Source organism: Toxorhynchites rutilus, chromosome 2 (genome assembly GCF_029784135.1).
Source record: "Toxorhynchites rutilus septentrionalis strain SRP chromosome 2, ASM2978413v1, whole genome shotgun sequence".
Lineage (NCBI taxonomy): Eukaryota > Metazoa > Arthropoda > Insecta > Diptera > Culicidae > Toxorhynchites > Toxorhynchites rutilus.
In genome coordinates this window covers 26,700,642-26,722,616 of record NC_073745.1, presented here as the reverse complement: position 1 = coordinate 26,722,616, position 21,975 = coordinate 26,700,642, and the positions used below count along the sequence as shown (strand labels likewise).

Here is a 21,975-nt window from a genome sequence, read left to right as displayed (position 1 = left end):
GAAACTTTCCCCATTTCCTTTGGTTTGCAAAGTATGTCCCGCCCCACTGAGGGAGATGGTTGGATTTAATTGTTAGTTCAAGCTCTCATCGAAGCGCAGCTTTGATCTTCTCTGATTTTATCTCACAACATCAATCGACCTGCTGTGGTCATTCATTTGGATTCTTGCAATCCGGCACCGTCGTCTGTAGCTTCATTTCGATGTATATATTCCTTTTTTCATTAATTTAATTTACGAATCACAATTCAAATTGTCTTTTCCCCAGAATCAAATTAAAACAGTATCATCCCGCAAGAGGCTGCTCCCTAGCGCGTTTGGAATTATCCGGACCCACGGCGCTGCGCCGGTCGTTATCCCAAGTCGTCTGTATCGAATCATCACCGCCAGAAGTTTTCCTCATCTCATCTGGCGGGGACGATTTTCCCGTTTTCAACTAACAAAAACACGGCGGAAAGTGTGGGGGAGGGGGCAGAGCAACATTTAGTAGCCTTTTCCCCTTTTTTCTGCTGCCGGCTGCCGGGTCGGGAGTTACCGCCGTCGCCTTTGCCAGCAGCAAAGCAAAACCATTTACATTTTCAAGCAAAATAACCATAAAATTTTATGGCTCCCAACCTTCCAACCGTTGGTTAAGTAAACGGGAGGGTTGCCCTGGCAACGCGTCGTTGGCGGTAGATTGGATTGGCAGTAGCCTCCGGAGGCGAGGTGCCGCACAAGTACTGTACTCTCCGGTGTGCACGTGGTTTCCGTAGGACTCTTCAAGGGTTTTCGTTTGTCTCGGTGGCCACCGAACTAGCAGCAGTAGTAGTAGCAGTAGTTCGGAAAATTCTCTCCCTCCGTTTGATGTGTGTTCTGTTGCCGCCATCGGGGAAGGTACACAAATTCAGTTCAGGAATTAGCATTACGTTGTGTGCGCTTTGTGTATGTGGTGGGTGCGTGCGTGTGCGCTGAAAGAGCGGCTTCCACACAGAAGCAGACGCGGTGTTCCGCATAAAACTGCAGCCATCCTTTGGCATGAATTTATCGCAAAAGGACGAGTTCCGACTTCACAAAACGCATAGCACAGAGGGCGATCGAGGCGATGGTGCATGAGTAGAAACGATAAAAAAAAGTCCCATAAAATGCCGGCAACAGATCTTGGGAAGGGGCGAAGAAAGAGCACAGGAATGGGGGTGAAAGTAGAATAAGTTTTCTACACTATTTCGCTTCCGCATGACAGCAGGAGTCCGGGGAAAAGTTTGGTGCGAAATTTTCCACGGTGGACACTTCTTTTCAATTTGTTTTATTCGTTTTGCGTTTTGTGTTTGACTGGGTGCTCCGGTTTTCGTAGGGTTTTTGTTGGTTTGCTTAACGGATTCGTCTCGAAAGTGTGTTCGCCACATATTTTATAATTCTGTCATCCTGAAGAAAGTGATCTCTCTCTTCCAATAACAATGAAAACACATTATTGTGTTCCGTTGTCGTGGTCGTGGTACAGATATCACACCCCAAATGTAGGAAATTGTTGAAATTTTCATTTGAAAATATGAAACAACTAGCACAACTTCGTCTCACCCAAAATTTATTTTTCGTTGTCACATTCACATTTTTTACTAAGTGCACGTTCATGAGTTCAATCGCAGAACTGTTCATTGATTGATCTTCTAATCTACACTTTAAAATTACCTTTTACTATAAAATTCCTAGTACTTATACTAAATCTCATCATTATAATATCAGATTATTTTCAGACACAATTCTCGTGCAAGATTTTTCATCCACTTGCAAATAACATGTTTCTCCGTTCAATGGAATAAATGTGTGATACAGAAAATATGATAGAATAAAGACAGCCCTAAATCGGACAATTTCTTTCTCGAGTTTTGCTCTTATCAGCACATACGGCAATCCATTCGTCGGGCAACGTATGGATACCCCGGCCATGTATAAACATCGACGGCCGCGCGGAATATTCACGGCCAGAAGGTTATGCTGTCTATTAAGTGGGACCAGCTTGGTGTGGTGTACTATGAGTTGCTAAAACCGAATGAACCTCTACCGACGACAATTGATGCGTTTGAGCCCTTGCACTGAAGGAAAAACGGCCACAATACGAGCAAAGACACTATAAAGTTGTTTTGCAGCACGACAATGCTCGGCCGCATGTCGCGAAACCGGTCAAAACATACTTGGAAACGCTGAAATCCTATCCCACCCTCCGCATTCTCCACACATTTCTCCGTCCGATTACTGCCTTTTCTGATCGATGCAACGTGGCCTTGGATGACCAGCACTTCTCCAATTTTGATGAAGTCAAAAATTGGATCGATTCGTGATTAGCCGACAAACCGGCCGATTATTTCCGCAAAGAGATCCGTAAATGATGGAAAAAAGTTGTGACTAGCGATGGAAATATTTGAAAATAATATTTGAAATAATAAATTTGTAACCATTTTTGCGGAATGAATTATTTTTTTTAAAAAACGAACGAACTTACCGGTACTCCTATTAGTATAAAGTATCATCGTTGTAATTTGTATTAATCATTATTATTTACACATGATACTTTCTGAATTTTATGTCTATTTATTGATGGGGAAATACGTTCATTCACCTAACCAACCGCTAATTTTTTGAATTGGTAATGAGTTTTGTGCATATTCGATTTTTTGATGAATAAGACGAAGTTAAATTTTTTGATGAAATTTGGCTGGGGTCGTTGAGATCTCTTCATTCTGGAAAGGGGTCTCTTGCCCCAAATTAGTTTGAGCACCCCCGTACCAGAGTCAGTCAAATAACAACGCAACCTGAACCTAGAATTTGAAGTCTGACGAAATCGAGCCAAAAAACTGAGGAATCTGAAGAGGTTAATAATCTTGGAGGACCTCTTCGAAATTAACATTTCGGTTTGCAGTTCCGGTATGACAAAAAAAGTCACTTTTTTACGGTAAATGCAGATTGTTTGCCCAATACAACCTTTTTCGGAAAATTTATATCTTCTTACGTTGATTTATCTGCTACATCGAATCTACCATGGTAATCTAATGCAGTGATTTCCTTAGATACATTCTATGTTTGTCAACAAATTTGATCTAGACATGAAACGGCTGAACGGCAATTTCACTTTATTTCCTTGGTGGAAACATTCCATAATTTGGGTTCCAAATTCGAAAGTTTAATATTAGGTTGGGGAAAAAGTAATCCATTATTTTTGTGTGAAATTCAAAATTATTTTTAATATGCTTCGGATTGTCCGATTTGTCTCAAACATACACCATTTTGCTGGATAATTTGTTGCCATTCTAGAGGTAGCTTCATAATGTCTCTATCATAGGTCCTGGTCCTTATTAGCGAAAAACCATAGCAATAGATTTTTACAACCTTCTCTTGATCCCAATTTATTATCATTCTGGAAATTTTGCAATGCAAAAAAAAAGGTGATAATCGTTTGATGCCAGGTCTGAACTATATGGTGGATGCATTAAAACATCCCAATCAAGCTCTCGGAATTGTGTGGTCTTGCGTTGTCCTTGATGCAACACAACACCTCTTCTGTCGGCCAATTCTGAACATTTCTGGTCAATCGCTAGCTTCAAGCGTTCCATTTGCTGACAGTGGATATCATAATTGAGGGGCTTAGAATGAAAGGGGTGTAAGTGATTTGATCGATTTCTCTACATCGACTGTCTCTTTTGGTCATAACTTAGCTGCAAACTCATTCTCAGCTGTGATTAACAATGTGGAAGATAGGTCAAAACCTCATCTATCGGATTCTATAGCAAACTCAAATTGGAACGTTTTTGTAATTGAGTTATTAACTAAAGAAAAAGTTGATGAAGAGAAATCGATCAAGTCACTTACACCCCTTGCATTCTAAGCCCCTCAATTTAGAGTATTGCACGGAAAAAAAATTAAAAAAATTATTTGAAAAAAAATTTAAAAAATTGAAAATAAATTGAATTGCGCGTATTTTACTGTTGCAATATCGGCACCATAAACATCAATCACAATTTTAGCGGCCTGGCTTGCATTTTCGCATTTATAATATAAAAAGTGTAAAATGGACCGAATTTTCTCTTTGTTGACCTCCATTGTTAACACCCTCTAACTCACAACTGAATGGAACAAATTAAAAAAAAACAAGCAAAAGATTTTTTTTAGCGTGAAATGCTCCCTTTACAAATAGCCTAAACTTGAAATTGTATGATCGATATTACGAGAGATATCGATCACTAAAGCCAGCAAACGAAAAGGTAATGGATAACTTTTTCCCCAACCTAATAAAGTCTGCTTCATTTAATATTGGAACAAATTCTTTTGCTCATTGTGGCGCTCATAGTGGACGGATTTGGAAACTTTTTTCACCCACGTGTCGGGAAATTCATTACCTTTCACCATGTATTTATGTCATAACACCAAACGATAGAATTTGGTAAACAACTGCCATGGAAGCCGAACGGAGAGATAAAATTGTGCACAGTTTTCTTGAAAATCCATTGTTGTCGGCATCTAAGCTAGCTAAACAGCTTAAAATGCCAAGAAATACCGTATGGCGTGTTATCAAGCAGTACAAGGAAACATTGACGACGGCTCGGAAGCCGCATTCGAAGCGTCGGAGTGGAACTGTCGACCGGAAACTGCGTGGGAAAGTCATCAAGGCCGTCAAGAGGAATCCCAATCTTTCAGACCGCGATTTGGCCAATAAGTTCCAGGCCGCTCACAGTACGGTGCGACGAATTCGTCTCCGGGAAGGAATAAGGTCATTCCGAGCCAGCAAACAGCCAAATCGGACGCTGAAGCAGAACAATGTGGCCAGAATCCGTGCTCGAAAGCTGTACGACCAAGTGCTGACCAAGTTCGACGGATGGACGATGAGACCTACGTGAAGGCGGACTTTGGGACCAATTTTATTTGGCGACGGCTCGGGGGGATGTACCTGCAAAATTTAAGTTCGTGTTTGCGGATAAATTCGCCCGCAAGTACATGATTTGGCAGGGGATATGCAGTTGTGGACAGAAAACCAAAGTCTTTCTCACTGACAAGACAATGACATCAGAAGTCTACAAAAAAGAGTGCCTACAGAAACGGATTCTGCCGTTTATTCGTGCCCACGACCGTCCAGTAATGTTTTGGCCGGACCTCGCAAGCTGCCATTACAGCAAAACGGTTATGGAATGGTACGCAACGAACGGGGTCAGCGTAATACCGAAGGACCTCAACCCCCCAAACTGCCCCCAGTTCCGGCCGATAGAGAAATACTGGGCAATCACGAAGCGGAGGCTTAAGGCAAAGGGAAAACTTGTTAGGAACATGACTCAAATGAAGAACTGGTGGAATCAAATCGCCAAAACGGTGGACGAAAAGGGTGTGCGCCGCCTAATGTGCCGTATTACGGGAAAAGTACGAGAATTTCTTCGAAACAGCAATGAATAATTTTTTTAATTTTTTTTTATGAAAGAGTAAAGAAAATGCTACATTTGTATGAAAAACAAATTATGAATTCGTTAATAAATGACTGAACTACACGCAATTGTTTGTGTTCCAATATTAAATGAAGCAGACTTTATGATACGAAGAAATAACTGTTAGGCCATGTTTTACACATCAGACGTAAAAATGTTGATTGATTGATTGTGTTCAATTATAGAGACTTTAAACTTTTGCAGTTCTTGTCCAGAGAAGGGCCCTTGTGGACAAACTCAATCAAAACTCCTTCCTCACCTGCCTTGAGGAAAATACTTCATTGCCATTGCTCGCCAGCAAACCGTGTCTGCTTCCACAAACATCAAACGAAGTTCTCGTGAAAATGTTCAATGAAATTCGCAATTAAATATATAAAATGTCGACAAAAATTCAAACAAATCCAGGCTTTTGATTTTCCAACATCCATATTTCTGTTCAATACACCTGGCAATCCTGGGTTCACCCTTCATAAGGCTAGGAAACTAGGCAATGAATCGACTCAAACTTCAGAGAACATAATCCTTACATGAGGAAGAAAACATTATCTTTGATGGAAAATAAACTATTGAAACAGTTGAAAATATAGCCACTGCTGGTTGACCCCAAAAACACTGCTTGTCGCTGTCTTGTAGGCTAATTTTATTGTGCCTTTGGTTATACAAAAATTAAAACAATATCGCTAGTGGAGCGAAAAAAGCGAAAGAAAGAAAAACTATAAAATTTGAATTTCTCATCAAATACGCCACTTCTTTTTATTGAAGAAACTGTATGAACTTACACAGTAGAACCTTAATAGAACGTTTACAGTGAAAAACTTATCAACTTGTTGCATGTTCAACGAACTTTTGTCGGCGCTCGCGGTTTTTTTTACATAAAAATGACTCCTGAAATAATTTGTACATTTTTAGCAGCCCTAAGAAAATTGGAGTATTGCCAGATATTTCTAGAAGTCTTTGGTTGAGCAAAACATTGAAATAGTATTCCAAGTGCGGCAAAAATATTTTCTGTGGGTGGCAATATACGGCCTTATAACAGGTTAACCAACCGCAAAGTCTTTGAATTAGTAAGAATTTTTTTGTGAATAAGACAAAAACAATAAATAGATTTTTATATATTATACTTATACTATTATACTGTCAAAAAAGTCCTGCGGTATTTCCGCGAGGTGTCGTTGTAAGCGCGTAGTTCTAGTTGTATTCATTGTATCGAGTCATACTATAGCTTGTTGGAAAGGTATTTTTACGCGCTATAATAGTCCTTGACAGTGTTTTGTTTGGTTAAGTCGTTCGTGAGTTATAGTGTCGCAAATATGGAGCAAAATAAAGAGAAAATCCGACATATTTTACAGTACTACTATGACAAAGGCAAAAATGCATCTCAAGCTGCCAATAAAATTTGTGCAGTCCCGATACAGTTTCCATTTCCACCGCACAACGATGGTTTCAACGTTTTCGTTCTGGTGTAGAGGTCGTCGAAGATGCGTCACGCTCCGGAAGGCCTGTCGTCGAAAATTGCGACAAAATCGCTGAATTAGCCGAGAAAGACCGGCATAGTAGCAGCCGTACCATCGGCCAAGAGCTGGGGATAAGTCATCAAACCGTTATTAACCATTTGAAGAAGCTTGGATTCACAAAGAAGCTCGATGTATGGATGCCACACACGTTGACGCAAAAAACATCTTTGACCGTATCGACGCATGTGAATCGCTGCTGAATCGCAACAAAATCGACCCGTTTCTGAAGCGGATGGTGACTGGCGATGAAAAGTGGGTCACTTACCACAACGTGAAGCGCAAACGGTCGTAGTCGAAGCCCGCTGAAGCGGCTCAGACTGTGGCCAAGCCCTCATTAACGGCCAGGAAGGTTCTGCTGTGTGTTTGGTGGGATTGTCAAGGAATAATCTATTATGAGCTGCTTCCCTATGGCCAAACGCTCAATTCGGACCTGTACTGCCAACAACTGGACCGCTTGAAGGTAGCACTCATGAAGAAGAGGCCATCTTTGATAAACAGAGGCCGCATTGTCTTCCATCAGGACAACGCCAGGCGACACACTTCTTTGGTGACGTGCCAGAACCTCCGGGAGCTCGGATGGGAGGTTCTTTTGCATCCGCCGTATAGTCCGGACCTTGCACCAAGTGACTACCACCTGTTTTTGTCCATGGCGAACGAGCTAGGTAGTCAGAAGTTAGCCACAAAAGAGGTCTGTGAAAATTGGCTATCCGAGTTTTTTGCCAATAAGGAAGCGAGCTTCTATAGTAGGGGCATTATGAAGTTGGCATCTCGTTGGGAACAAGTCATCGAACAAAACGGCGCATATTTGACTTAAAACAAAAGTCGAAAAAATGCACTATGCATATCTTTATATATAAAAAAAGAATATCAGTACAAATAGCCCTTACAATTTCCAATAAGTCATCGGAAGGTGGGCACTTTCATATGGAAAAAGTTTTTCCAACAACAACTTTTTGATGTTTTTCTCTGAAGAATTACTATTGATGTTTAATTCGTAACATTTGTATGTAAATTATTGCGATTCACATGCTCTGCTAACTTTTATCTATTTAGAAACATGTCCGGAACATGTCAAACACGAGAATTTACAAACAAAAATGTTACGAGTACAAAATCTTCAGGAGTCTTCAAACAAAAGTGCGAAAAGGTATAAAAGATAAAATGTTTACGTCTTCGACAAAAGTTCTTTTTTTAATAAAATCTAAAACTTTATCAAATATAATATATCGCTATCTTGACTTCAAACAAAATTCGTACATTCCATAATTTGACCTGAATTTTGTAGGTATCATAGTTTTCGAGTTTAAATTTTAGTGATAAATATTTTTTTTGGCTTTTTTCACAAAGTAGTCTAATTTTTCTTCGAACGTTACAAGTATGCAAAGTTGCTTAAATGACCCATGTCTTTACACCTACACTGCCGTAATCTCGCAAAGTGACGCAAGCGCCAAAATTGACATTTTACTTTTTTTTTGTTATAGATCGATAAAGAATACCAAATGCTTTCAAACAACTGCGGAGTTTTACAGAAATGTGAAAAAATGACCTCGTAAAAGCCTAAAAACCGGAGTGGCGCAAGCGCCATTTTCCCTATGGTGTGTCGTAATTTGATTGTGATGCGAAGTAATTTTTTTATCTGATCTGATAGCATAGAATGGATTAGCAGGGACAGCAAACTTCACATAACAACATCTTCCGTAATAAACGTTTAGCATAATGAAAATCACTTTTCCGAAAAGCTCGTCATGCCAAACATTTTAATTCAAAACAGTCCATCCCCATGCAGTGCTACATTTATAATAGCAATTTTGTTTCAGAACTACAAATCATGTACTTTGCTCTGTTCATAAATCTCGTCAAATATTTAAATTCATAAAATCAAACTCATCTCAAAGGAAAAAATTATCCTTGATCGATCACATATTGAACATACAAATTGTAACTAATTAGTTTAAACTCATCAATTTCATTGTTGATTAGCAGAATTGACGTCTTTCGATGGCAATGATGTCTTCTATCCTTAGGTATTAAGCGATAAAGCTTCTTGACGCTGTTTACTTTCTCACCTGCTCATTTCTCTTTCAGATGGATTGAAGCTGAGTGTTGATTGAAGGGTAAATGTCGGACTTGGTGAAAAGCTGCACTTTTCTAAATCCTCCATCGAAACGCATTTCGTAACAAAAAATATGTAGAAAAATTTCGGAAAATGTGTAGAACTTTTCTCCCTGATGCCTTCTCATGCTCCGCTCAACAGCGGCATTTTGGAGAAAATAATTGCAAACAGATTCTCGCATACTTTTATGGATGAACGCCAATCGGTTGTGGAAACAGCGATTAAAATTTGCAGTTTTCACAACAAACTAGCGTTGGTAACATAGCTTAAATAAAACGGCATTTTTTCAAAAATCAAGCCGATGGCAATGTTTTTCCATCAAGTGCACACAATTTGTACAGATCAGATTATCGTAATGTACGCGTAAACTGATTATACATGCAATTTTACGAAAAGTCCCGTAATGAAAATTCGTCCCTCTGGCGCTTGCGTCACTTTGCAAGATTACGGCAGTACAGCGCTTCACTGCTATCTGAGATGGTGTTGCCAACGCCTAAGACGAGTTGGCATGAAATTCGTCAGGTGCATCATATGATTGCGTCACACTTATCCGAAAGACATTCACCCGAATTCCAATCACCCGAATGTAAAAAATATTCGAATGCGACAGGTACCTGAATGAAACGTTTACCCGAACGAAAATTTACCCGAATGCAACATTTACCCGAATGCGACATTTACCCGAATGTGACATTTACCCGAATGCGACATTTACCCGAATGCAACATTTTCCCGAAAGTAAAATGTAATATTTACAGCTATATTTAATTAGAAGCTGTTTTCATATTTAATCCTGATAAGCGTCTTCCATCCAACCATTTGAATCACGTAGCCCTTACACATAGAACAAAGAGGTAAGTTTCAAGCAGTCGACATAAAATTCATAGAATCAGATACTGAAATCTGTTATAAAAAATAACAAAAATACAGATAATGTGTATTATAACACGACGTATTATAACACGACGTATTATAACACGACAAGATTCTAGAGCATTTACGAGAAACATGGTCACTCGAATACCATCTGGATAGACAAAACGTTTAATGCCACCGCAGCGCAACTTTTATTATAAGTTTATTTTTTCGTAGTGAAATTTATTCTGAGGCCGTTGCAATGGGGATGAAGTTTCCATATAGCGTGGATATGGAATTGAGGTGACCCCAAGCCTCCTAAGTGACGCAATCCGAGTCGGACACCGGTCCGCCGACAGCAAGCGTCGGACGACAGACGTTTGCCTGGTGCATTACGTTTGCCTGGTAAATTTTTGCATTGGAATATGAAATATATATCTCAAAGCAAAAATTAACCGGGCAAACGTAATGCACCAGGTAAACGTATGTCGTCCAACGTTTGCTAACGCTCGGTCGGACCTAGCAAAAGGATCGTCTCCTATGTTTCAAACTCACTGGGAAATCGATGGAACAACACAGGTTTGCTTGTGAGAGGCCGCCGCTTCCAACGGCGGGTCGGCGTCCGACTCGGATTGCGTCACCTCGGCTCCGTATCCTCGTTGAATGGGGACTTCGCCTCCATTACATTGACCTAAGAATACATTTTATCATTAGGGGGTCTTCGTAGCCACTTGGTTACGCGTTCGCTTACTAAGCGATCGATCGTGAGTTCAAACTCAGGGCCCTCAATTGACCATCTTTGTGTTGTTATAGAATAACTACGTCTACGCAACCATCATCAGCTATGGAGATCGATCCACGGTGGAACAAAGATCGATTAATCCATACAACTGCTCTGCTCTGCAAGAAACATCGGGCTGCTGTTCTATAAATAACCCAACAATGATCAATATCAACTGTCTCTGCTGTCCGGTCTGCTGAACAATGGAAGAACAGATAGAATACCCTTACACCTAAATGGCTACTACAGTGTAATTTACCATAATGTAATGGAACAGAAAACCTAACGCCTAAATGGCTACTACTTCTACTGTGTAATTTACAATTTATAGAAACATAAACATATGTACATGTACACGATAAAAACCCGGCTCTGTTACAGATAAAATGCTAATGAGCCTGATAAATAAATAAATGGGATAAAAAAATACATTTTATCACGACATAGTAAATTCATGATAAACATTTCATCATTTTCGAACTTCCTCATTACAATTTCTCATTTTACTTCGTATCCGACTTGTTTACCCTATTTATCAACAGGAGTTCAACAAAACTTTTTTTTCTTCATTCGGGTAAACGTTTCTTTCGGGTAGATGATGCTTTCGGTTAAATGTCGCATTCGGGTATTTGTCGCAATCGGGTAAATGTCCATTAGGGTATATGTTGCATTCGGGTATTTGTTACATTTGTATTTGAGTACATTCGGGTAAGTGTGCTTCGGGTAAACGTGTTCCGGGTAAATGGTGTTCGAATGAATGGGATACAACCAAAATTAGGGTATATGATGCTGTAGATACGCAAGTTATACGATTTAATGTTTGCCGGTTCAGCTTTTGTCAGCTTCTTTTATTCTGTCTGGGCCAACCTATTATTTCAAAAAAAGAAAACTATTAAAAATGAAGAATAGAAAACTTGAAAGTTATTTTATACTGCGCGTGAGATTTAATATTTTCTTTCACCATCGATTTCGCGAACTTTCACTGCTCTCACTGCTTTCACTGTACTACTCCTAGCACAATAATGAAATGCACTGAGACGCTGACAGTATATAACGATAAAGCATACATCCATTGACAAAAGATATACAGACAATTGTGTTTTGACGAGATGGAATGAGACATCATAACACGGAAAATTTAATTTGAACAAAACAATTCTCAAAAAAAAAATAATAAAAGTGCTGTGTTCATTTGCTGACGAATTTCATGCCAACTCGTCTTAGGAGTTGGCAGCACCATCTCAGATAGCAGTGGAACGTTGTGGGTGTACAGACATGGGTCATTTAAGCAACTTTGCATACTTGAAATATTCGAAAAAGAATTGGATTACTTTTTGGAAAAAGCCAATTTTTTTTCTTAATTTTTTACAAAAAATTATAACTTCAAAACTATGATACTTACAAAATTCTTGTCAAAGGATGAAATGTTGAAAAAACGTAAATTGTTTAAATTTTTACAAAAAAAAATGCCAAAAATTTTTTGAAAAAAATTTTGCTGACAAAAAAGTTATTTGAAAAATTAAAATTCATTTTTCTCAAAACGTATTTTTTTTTAAATCTTGAAAAAATATATATATGAATAGCCCTTAAAATTTCTAACAAGTCGTCCATACATCGGAAGATGGGCACTTTTACAGGGAAAAAGTTTTTCGAACAAAAACTTTTTCATGTTTTCTTTGAAAAAAAATACAACTTATCCTAATTTTATTTAAAGTCAATATAGCGATATAATGTATTCGACAAAGTTTTAGATCTTATTAAAATATAAACTTTTGTCGAAGACATCAACTTTCTATCTTTTATAGTTTTTGGGATATAAGTCATTTTTTTTATCCAAAATATATATTTTATTAAGGCTCATATGGCATCAGCCTAACGGGGCCGGGAGTTCAATATTTTGACAATGTTTGCTTAGACTATGTTAGTAATATGTAACCGATTACTCGCGGTTGACTCGTTGACTGAGGTTAGTATTACAAGTGTTCTCATAATTGGTATGTCGCAGTCTTCATTGTCATTTCATTTTTGTGTGAAGACTTCTGAAAAAAATAATGTTTTGCTTTTTGTGTGTAAATTCTACGTTTGTTGGAAATTTTAAGGGCTATTTAAATCTATTTTTTCAGAATTTCAAAAGCTTATGTTTTCGAGAAGAATGAATTTTAATTTTAAAAATATTGTTTTTCAATTTTTTTTCCAAAAAAATAATCTTTGGTAATTTTTAAAGAAAACCAAAATAATTTCCTACATTCCATTCTTTGACTAAAATTTTGTAGGCCTGATAGATTTTTTGTAGGTATTTTTTTAAATTTTGAGTTTTTTCAACTTTTTTTTTCGAAAAATCATAATTTAAAAACTATAAGATCTACAAAAAGTTGGTCAGAGAATGAAATGTAGGAAATTATTTAGGTTTTCATTAAAGAATTTTTTTGAATAAAAAATTCATTGTAAAAAAAAAAATTGAAAATAAAAATTAATTTTTCTCGAAAACATATGCTTTTAAAAGTCTGAAAAAATAGATATAAATAGCCCTTAAAATTTCCAACAAGTTTTCCACACATCGGACGATGGGCACATTTACGAGCTAAACATTATTTTTTTTATAAGTCTTCATACAAAAATGACTTATATTCCAAAAACTATAACAGATAGAAAGTTGACGTCTTCGACAAAAGTTCATATTTTAATAAGATCTAAAACTTTGTCGAATACGATATATCGCTATCGTGACTTTGAACAAAATTAGAATTAGTTGTATTTTTTTCAATGAAAACATGAAAAAGTTGTTGTTCAAAAATTTTCTGCCTGATAGATTTTTTGTAGGTATTTTTTTAAATTTTGAGTTTTTTCAACTTTTTTTTTCGAAAAATCATAATTTAAAAACTATAAGATCTACAAAAAGTTGGTCAGAGAATGAAATGTAGGAAATTATTTAGGTTTTCATTAAAGAATTTTTTTGAATAAAAAATTCATTGTGAAAAAAAATTGAAAATAAAAATTAATTTTTCTCGAAAACATATGCTTTTAAAAGTCTGAAAAAATAGATATAAATAGCCCTTAAAATTTCCAACAAGTTTTCCACACATCGGACGATGGGCACATTTACGAGCTAAACATTATTTTTTTTATAAGTCTTCATACAAAAATGACTTATATTCCAAAAACTATAACAGATAGAAAGTTGACGTCTTCGACAAAAGTTCATATTTTAATAAGATCTAAAACTTTGTCGAATACGATATATCGCTATCGTGACTTTGAACAAAATTAGAATTAGTTGTATTTTTTTCAATGAAAACATGAAAAAGTTGTTGTTCAAAAATTTTCTCCCTGTAAAAGTGCCCATCTTCCGATGTATGGGCGACTTGTTAGAAATTTGAAGGGCTATTCATATATGCGTTTTAACTGGGCGAACGTTAACTGGTCCTTGGACCAGTTAAAAAGCAGAATTTCGTAAACAATCGACGCCATATTCAAATGGAAGATTTGCTGTGAGGGGCATTCGAATGAAACTTCAAATGTTATGAAAATTGACATTATTTTCGCATGACAAAAACTTTGATTGAATTACAGAAAAATAATTTCAAACAATCAGTTTTTTTTGTTATATCAAATTATATTTCATATCTGTTGTCACACTCAATGCGAAACTTTCAATGGAATCCTTTTGTTTATCCAATTTCATTATCAACGTGAATCAAACAATTCATTGAAGTTCTCCTCGATTTTATTTGACGTTTAACATGCCGGACCAGTTAAAACGCAAATGTCAATAACTGGTCTTCCCTTTTCGCCCAGTTAGCGAATGTTTACTGTATATATTTTTGGGAATTTTTAAAAAAATACGTTTTTGAGAAAAATAAATTTTAATTTTTTAAATAACTTTTTTGTCAGCGAAAATTTTCAATTTTTTTTGTATTTTTGTGTAAATTCCTACATTTCATCCTTTGACAGGTATCATAGTTTTTAAGTTTTAAATTCTTGTAAAAAAATAAGAAAAAAATTGGCTTTTTCCAAAAAGTAGTCTAATTATTTTTCGAATATTTCAAGTATACAAAGTTGCTTAAGTGACCCATGTTTTTACACCCACAACGTTTCACTGCTATCTCAAATGGTGCTGCCAACGGCCAGTCGAGTTGCCATGAAATTCGTCTGCTTCGTTTATTGTTTGGGTAGTAATAGTTCGTTTAATAATAAATTTCTGTACTTGGTAATCGATTAATTGAACGATTATCGGACATCGCTCATTCCGGCACCGCGGGACGTTACACGACGATATTATGCTGAAGTAAACAAAAAGGGATCTCAATAATATGCATTGAAAAAAGTTCACATAAAACATTAACCGCAATGAAAATCCGATAGGTTATCCTATCTGTCGTCGAATCGACTTCAAGTGTGGTCACTTTTGAAACAAGTAATAACGCACAATTTTTCAGAATCGAGAATTCTTTCAAATTAGCATCTTCTTTTTTAATACAGGCGATGTAATATACCTGCTATTCTATTTACGTTGGGAGTGGGTAACGGATTCGTCTCGGAAATGTATTCGGAATTTTATAGTTATTTCATCCTGAAGAAAATCTTCTTTCTTTCCCATGAATAATACAGATGATTAACACACATTATTTTTTTTCGTTCTCGTAGTCGCTAGTCAGAGATCATATCACAATACTCGGGATTGAATAGATTATTCAATAAACAATTCGAATATGGAAAGAATAAATTAGTAGAAAACACTATCCATTTCATAAAATTTCAACTTGTATCGATTTCCGAAATTGTTACCAAATCTGTTTAAATTGCACCGCAATGCAGTTTAACACCCTGACTCTTTGTCTTCCCTTTCCGTCTTTTCCCAGTTCCTTCTGCACCGCGAGATCGGTAAATCGGTGCGCATTCGCCATCTTCTCCTACGACTCCTAACGTTTCTAATTTATTTACTTTAAACCTATAAACATACGGCGAAACGTTCGGCTCTCGAAGCCGTTCAAAGCAAACGTAAACAAAGCTCGAGATTTGCCCTCTCCACCTCAACATTATTTACACTGCATTAGTAGCGCTTGAACTTTGATGCTGTATGATCTGCGTGTTGCTTCTTCCGAAGAGGTGAGTTCGGAGAGTTCGGAACGGGTGAGTGCGCTATTCAAATTACGGCTCTAATGCGTGAAAAAGATCACAGAGATATTAGGTTCCCCAATATTAGTTTCCGAAAAAAAAACCGTAGTAGGAAAGAGTTAATAACCTGATCATTTTTATTTGCTTCCATGTCAGGAGAATTTTCGGAGAAACAAACAAAATGTGGAACGCTCTTTGATGTGTGGTGGCAACGGTTCGCTGCACTAATGTCTGCGGTGGAGACTCTATAACCTCCCGTTGCCATCTCTCCGTAGTTCGTAGTATTTTGTTCATTTTATCGAATCAATCCGATTGGTCCCAGTAGTGGTAGGGCATTCGGAAGAAAAGTAGTGGCATAAAAAAGGCTCACTTGTCACTCATCATCGTTTCATCGGATTTGGCGCCCCCTTTCAAAGCCGAGACCACGGCACAGCAGCACCGAGCGGACGGGTCATAAAATACATAATTTACGATCCTCTCAGATGATATTTTTCCCCCGCGCCATGCAACAACGAACGACGGCTTCCTCAATTTTCAGTTTACCTAGGTTCACCCCCTATGGAAGGCAATGGAAGAAGTGGAAAACGTACCGTATGATAGATAAGCGACGGAACCCCACCCAATAGCGCAGGACGCGCAGGACACACACCGGCTACGTAGGTAGGATCATTCAACTTCGCTTGCCTTGCGATTGTTTCTACCGGCTTATGTATGTTGGGTGGGGACTGCCATGGCGCGCGTTAATGCCGAATTAAAGCGATAATAAAAGTGAAATTTACGACTCGAGTGACGGGCTGAAACCTATACGTCTGATTACATTCGCAAGGGGGCAACGTATTGGGTGCAATTATTGTGGACAGGGTTGCAGTTCGAAATAAAAAACGGTCAGAAGAAAGAATGATCAGAAAATAAACATTTGTATCTGGCTTTTTTCCCCTAGGACTATAGTTTCCACAGGAAAGTTAATAACAACATCGAGGTGACTCTTATTGAACTCTTCACATCTCTTATTTTAATTCTAGGGATATAACCAAAAAAACTGATTGTTTTTTATTTATATTTTTACATTTACATTTCATATACCTACAAAAAAGATTATCTACCCCTGGTCAATTTTAATTACACTTTATCAAAACGATGCTTATTTTTATGTCGGCAAAGATAGATTCAAATCATAGTCAGGTTACATGAAAGTGACGTTTGTAAATTTTTGAAATCATATATTCACTTTATTTTCGATAACCACATAATATTTTGTGCGACCACCCTTGGCATGAATGACAGGTTAACATCGCCGTACGATTTAAATTAGTTCATACAGTGAGTTGAAGAAAAATGGTAATGGTATTGAATTAAAGAGACTTTAAACTCTGAGAGTTCATTCGTCTCTTGACAGGAAGAAAAATGATTATTCTATTTGTATTTATAGGTGGAGTCATGCAAACATATAGAAACTGAGGGTATTTCGTTAATTTGCGCCTGTGCGTTCTTATATAGATTGTAATTGTAAGAAGCTCAGTTAGGATTTATCTGTTTTCTAATAAAAAATATTTAAGGTTCTGGCTGATAATATGTAAGATATATGCAGTATCTGTATAAAACAAAGTTCTGTAGTTAAATAATTGTAAAAGATGGAAATAGGCAAAATAATTAGATGGGCACTCATGCCCCGGGTTCCCCTACCATCAAACACAAATAACATTATTTTAGTCTCATGTTACCAAATTACATTCATCCGGTCAGCAAGTATCCAATATTGTTCAATTAATGTGATCTTGTGGCCACTTCAGCGGGTGTTTTTAAACTTTTCTCTGATAGCCATGGCTTGTTAAGCGCCACTCAACCGTCGAAACATTGTTTATGAAATCGATTTCGCACTATTGGATGTGACAAATGGATGGAAAACTCACTATCTTTGGTTACGAAAAGTTTAGAAGCAGTTAAAACTCGATTTTGACTAATTTTTAATAGATAACCCTGTTAATTCGACAAGTTGTCTTTGATGGACGACCAGATCACGTTGCTAGTTTGAAAGAACCACACTTTCTGAACTTTTGTACTATTTTATTAATCGTATCATTAAAGGGTGTGTCACATCAAATTGCATCACGGAAAAAACGCTGTAGAAATTCGCCCAGTAGACCGATCCTTTTGAAAATTTTAGACAGTAAGATAAAAACTATTAAACAACTTTTGGCATTTTCTTTTTATTCATACTTCGAGCCCAAGCCCGTATGCTCGCACCTTCCTCTTTACCCCGTCCATAAGGTTCTGTACAACGTCAGGTTGTAGTTTTTTTTTGAACAGAAATCCATTTTCTCTTGAAGTCCGCCTCCGATTTGACAACTTTTGGCTTCTTCCGGAGGGCCTGCTTCATAATCGCTCAATATTTCTCTATTGGGCGAAGCTCCGGCGCGTTGGGCGAGTTCATTTCCTTTGGCACGAAGGTGACCCCGTTGGCTTCGTACCACTCCAACACGTCCTTTGAATAGTGGCACGAAGCGAGATCCGGCCAGAAGATGGTTGGGCCCTCGTGCTGCTTCAATAGTGGTAGTAAGCGCTTCTGTAGGCACTCCTTAAGGTAAACCTGCCCGTTTACCGTGCCGGTCATCACGAAGGGGGCGCTCCGCTTTCCGCAAGAGCAGATCGCTTGCCACACCATGTACTTTTTGGCAAACTTGGATAGTTTCTGCTTGCGAATCTCCTCCGGAACGCTGAATTTGTCCTCTGCGGATAAGAACAACAGGCCCGGCAGCTGATGAAAGTCCGCTTTGACGTAGGTTTCGTCGTCCATTACCAGGCAATGCGGCTTCGTCAGCATTTCGGTGTACAGCTTCCGGGCTCGTGTCTTCCCCACCATGTTTTGCCTTTCGTCGCGGTTAGGAGCCTTCTGAACCTTGTATGCACGCAGGACCTCCCGCTGCTTGGTCCACTGGACGAATGAACTTGACAAATTCAGCTTATTGGCGACATCCCGGACCGAACTTCTCGGATCACGTCTAAACTGCTTAACTACGCGCTTGTGATCTTTTTCACTGACGGAGCATCCATTTTTGCCGTTCTTCACCTTCCGGTCGATGGTTAGGTTCTCGAAGTATCGTTTTAGTACTCTGCTGACCGTGGATTGGGCGATTCCCAGCATCTTACCGATGTCCCGATGTGACAACTCCGGATTCTAGAAATGAGTGCACAGGATTAATTCACGACGCTCTTTTTCGTTCGACGACATTTGTCCAAATTTACGAAAAATTGACAGTGAAGCATGGCCAACGTGATCTATACACTCTTATCTGATTATAAGCGAAAGCTGAAGATATAATTCCTAAAAATTAAATTTCTACAGCGTTTTTTCCGTGATGCAATTTGATGTGACACACCCTTTACTTAGGCGAACGGTATCAGCAATTTGACGGTAGTTTTCTACCTGGTTTTTTAAACAATCAAAATAACGCCAACTTTGAACACGAAACCTTCTAAACAAAGAGGGGCAACGTATTGTTTACATTCGGCAAAGTGACATGAACGGCGTATAGCATAACTAAAGGTGGAAACAGAATGCCGCATTGTGCGTTGCTTCTCATCAGTTGTCATTGCTTGCGTTTTGTACTAAAACATTCGCCCGACGCAGTCTGTTGATCTGCAGTCACAATCTAGCATTCGTGTCACCACTTTTCATGTAAACAAAAACAAAATAAAATTCGTATGAAAATCTTGTTCTTGATGTGTCCACGGATCAGTTGAATGTTTTTAAAAACAACACATTGACATTGACATTGATACATTGATGCCTAGGACTACCAAAATATGTGAACGAAAGAATTGTCAAACGATCATTGTATTTTACATTTTCCTCTGAAAGTATTGCACATCTCATGTTTATGTAGCTCTCGAACCGCAAAAGTTCATTCACCTCTAGTATCTGAAATGACGATTTTCCCAGGCTTTTCAGTTTAAAAGTACGTTTTAGGGTAACATATTCCGGTCTGCACAACGACAAGCGAGTACAAAAGTACTCAACACCAAAAAATACCCCCGACTTTCATGTATTTGCAAAGCGGATTCCCCCAGGCACATTAATTTTGGAGTCCGTATTAGGGAAACACAGCTCAGTGGGATAAAATACCCCTACAACTTGCATGTATATTTGTAAAGCGGATTTCCACAGGTACATCGATTCTGAGGTCTGTGTTGGAAAAACCGTAAATCGGACCAATCAAAACTTGGCAGTTAGGGCGTTTATATAACGCTTGACATTTTACAGTTATTCAATTATTCATCTCATGAAAAATAACATTTTATTAATTGTGATAGACGCGTAGAAATATTTCCTATCAATTGATGTTAAGAAATGTTCGAGTTATAAGCATTCAAAATAAAGATAGAGTTAGCCCACAAATCGGCAGAAAAAATGTATGGGAAAAAAGGAAATTCTTCCAGTTTTCATGAATTTAAACCGTTTAGAGATTAGCGAATTGTAATGTATAGCATATCAAACAAATCTTAGAGAATTTCCGATTCGACTGGTATGCAAATCATAAGAATTCATTCACAGTGAAAATAGTTATTAACGTTAACTTTATTTCATAAAAACGTGACCTGTTTTCTGATTTGGCACCCTTCAAATTTTAGAATTTGAAAACCGGCTTCGTGTCTCCAAATCTGATAGCGATTACACTAACGTGTTTGGGACCCAAATCATGGCCCTAATTTGAAGTTGCCACCAGACGTCGACACCATGCTACTGTCATCGCCAATTCGGCGCAAGCATTTTAGAACAAATGTTAGCGTTTAGTACAACGATGCTAATGACGCAACGCATTATTGTGTTCGACTAAATGGAAACACAAATATTTAAAATGAAGTTTCAAAGCACATTTGTCGCAACGCGACGCATAGCGCGGCATTCTGGTTCCACCTTAAATGGTGTTATGCATATTATTGGGTATTTCTTGCGGCTCAAACACAAGTTCTTACACCAGCATGCGAATCTCTTTTTTCAACTTTTGAATGTCGAAAACAAGTTTTCGAAACATTCTATTTTGATATAATCATAGTGTCACACGAGCAGGGTTGCCACATTTACAGAATATTCTGTACAGAATCGGATACAGAATCTATATATACGTAAGAACCATTCTGAATCATATTTCGGACATTCTTTAAAAATTCATTGACACGAGTGTTTGAATACGTTTGAAAAAAAAATAACAATTCAATACTAAAGTAAAATGTATGAACGATATGTTCCGATGAACAATTGCAAATATAAATATATATAGAAGGTGCATTTTCATATGAAGTAAAATTCTGATTATACGCGAGTGTAACATGAGCAAATTTATAACACATGCGAATTGGGGTTCTTTTGGTATTAACAAGTTCTTCCGCATAGTAACTCGATGTTGATAATTCCTTAATAATTTCCTTCGTTGATCGTATTGTTTTCACATATTAACGTTCGAGAGCCTTACCCCTTCTCTTCGTTGGCAGTGGCATTTTGATTGAATGTAATACTTTTCCGTTTACTGTTTTTGAAAACATAGGCAGCCGTGGCAGTGTTCCAAGCTCTGCAATACAATTTTCTTACCCAATGTTAAAGTTGCTAAAAATTACATTATAGACCCATTAAACGTAAAAATAATAATTGTATTTTATATCAACACAATTTTATTCTATTGATTTCCATGACATGAAACGCTATGACTCGGGAATAACATTTTATTCAGTGGTTATTATAGCTGTTTCGATGATGTTGTCTGGCATCAGTGTCGAAAAAGTAACGATGCTTTCACCAATACAAACAAAACCATTGCCGAAACCATTTGAAAAATGAAAGTTTAACTTTCAGAGCACTAGCTCGAGTTTTCCAACGTTTTTCACTATACAGTGTGACAGCAGATGAAAATTTAATATCTTGTGAGTAATCGATTAGAGCTTGGTTGATATTACTTGATGGGAAGTTTGCGAAAACGATCATTTTCTTCACACTGTTTTGCAAAATTATTGATTTTCGAGCGAGGGTTGAGGGAGGGAGATTAAAGAAATGAGCGCCATTGTGGCAGCCATTTGTGGCTAGCTTCTACCTTCACCTTAAGCATTTCAAGTTATTTTTAAAGAGTGTCCGAAATATGATTGAGAACGGTACAGATTTTCAGCAAA

At 37.7% G+C, this 21,975-nt stretch overlaps 1 protein-coding gene across 1 annotated transcript in view; it reads left to right on the top strand.

Annotated features, from left to right (window-relative positions):
- Nucleotides 1-21,975, top strand: part of LOC129765615 (tyrosine-protein kinase-like otk) — a 191,195-nt gene that overhangs the window by 57,526 nt on the left and 111,694 nt on the right. Inside the window, exon 6 of the mRNA XM_055766027.1 lies at nt 750-870. Within this exon, the coding sequence (XP_055622002.1) occupies nt 750-870 (121 nt within the window). The remainder of the gene's footprint in view (nt 1-749; nt 871-21,975) is intronic.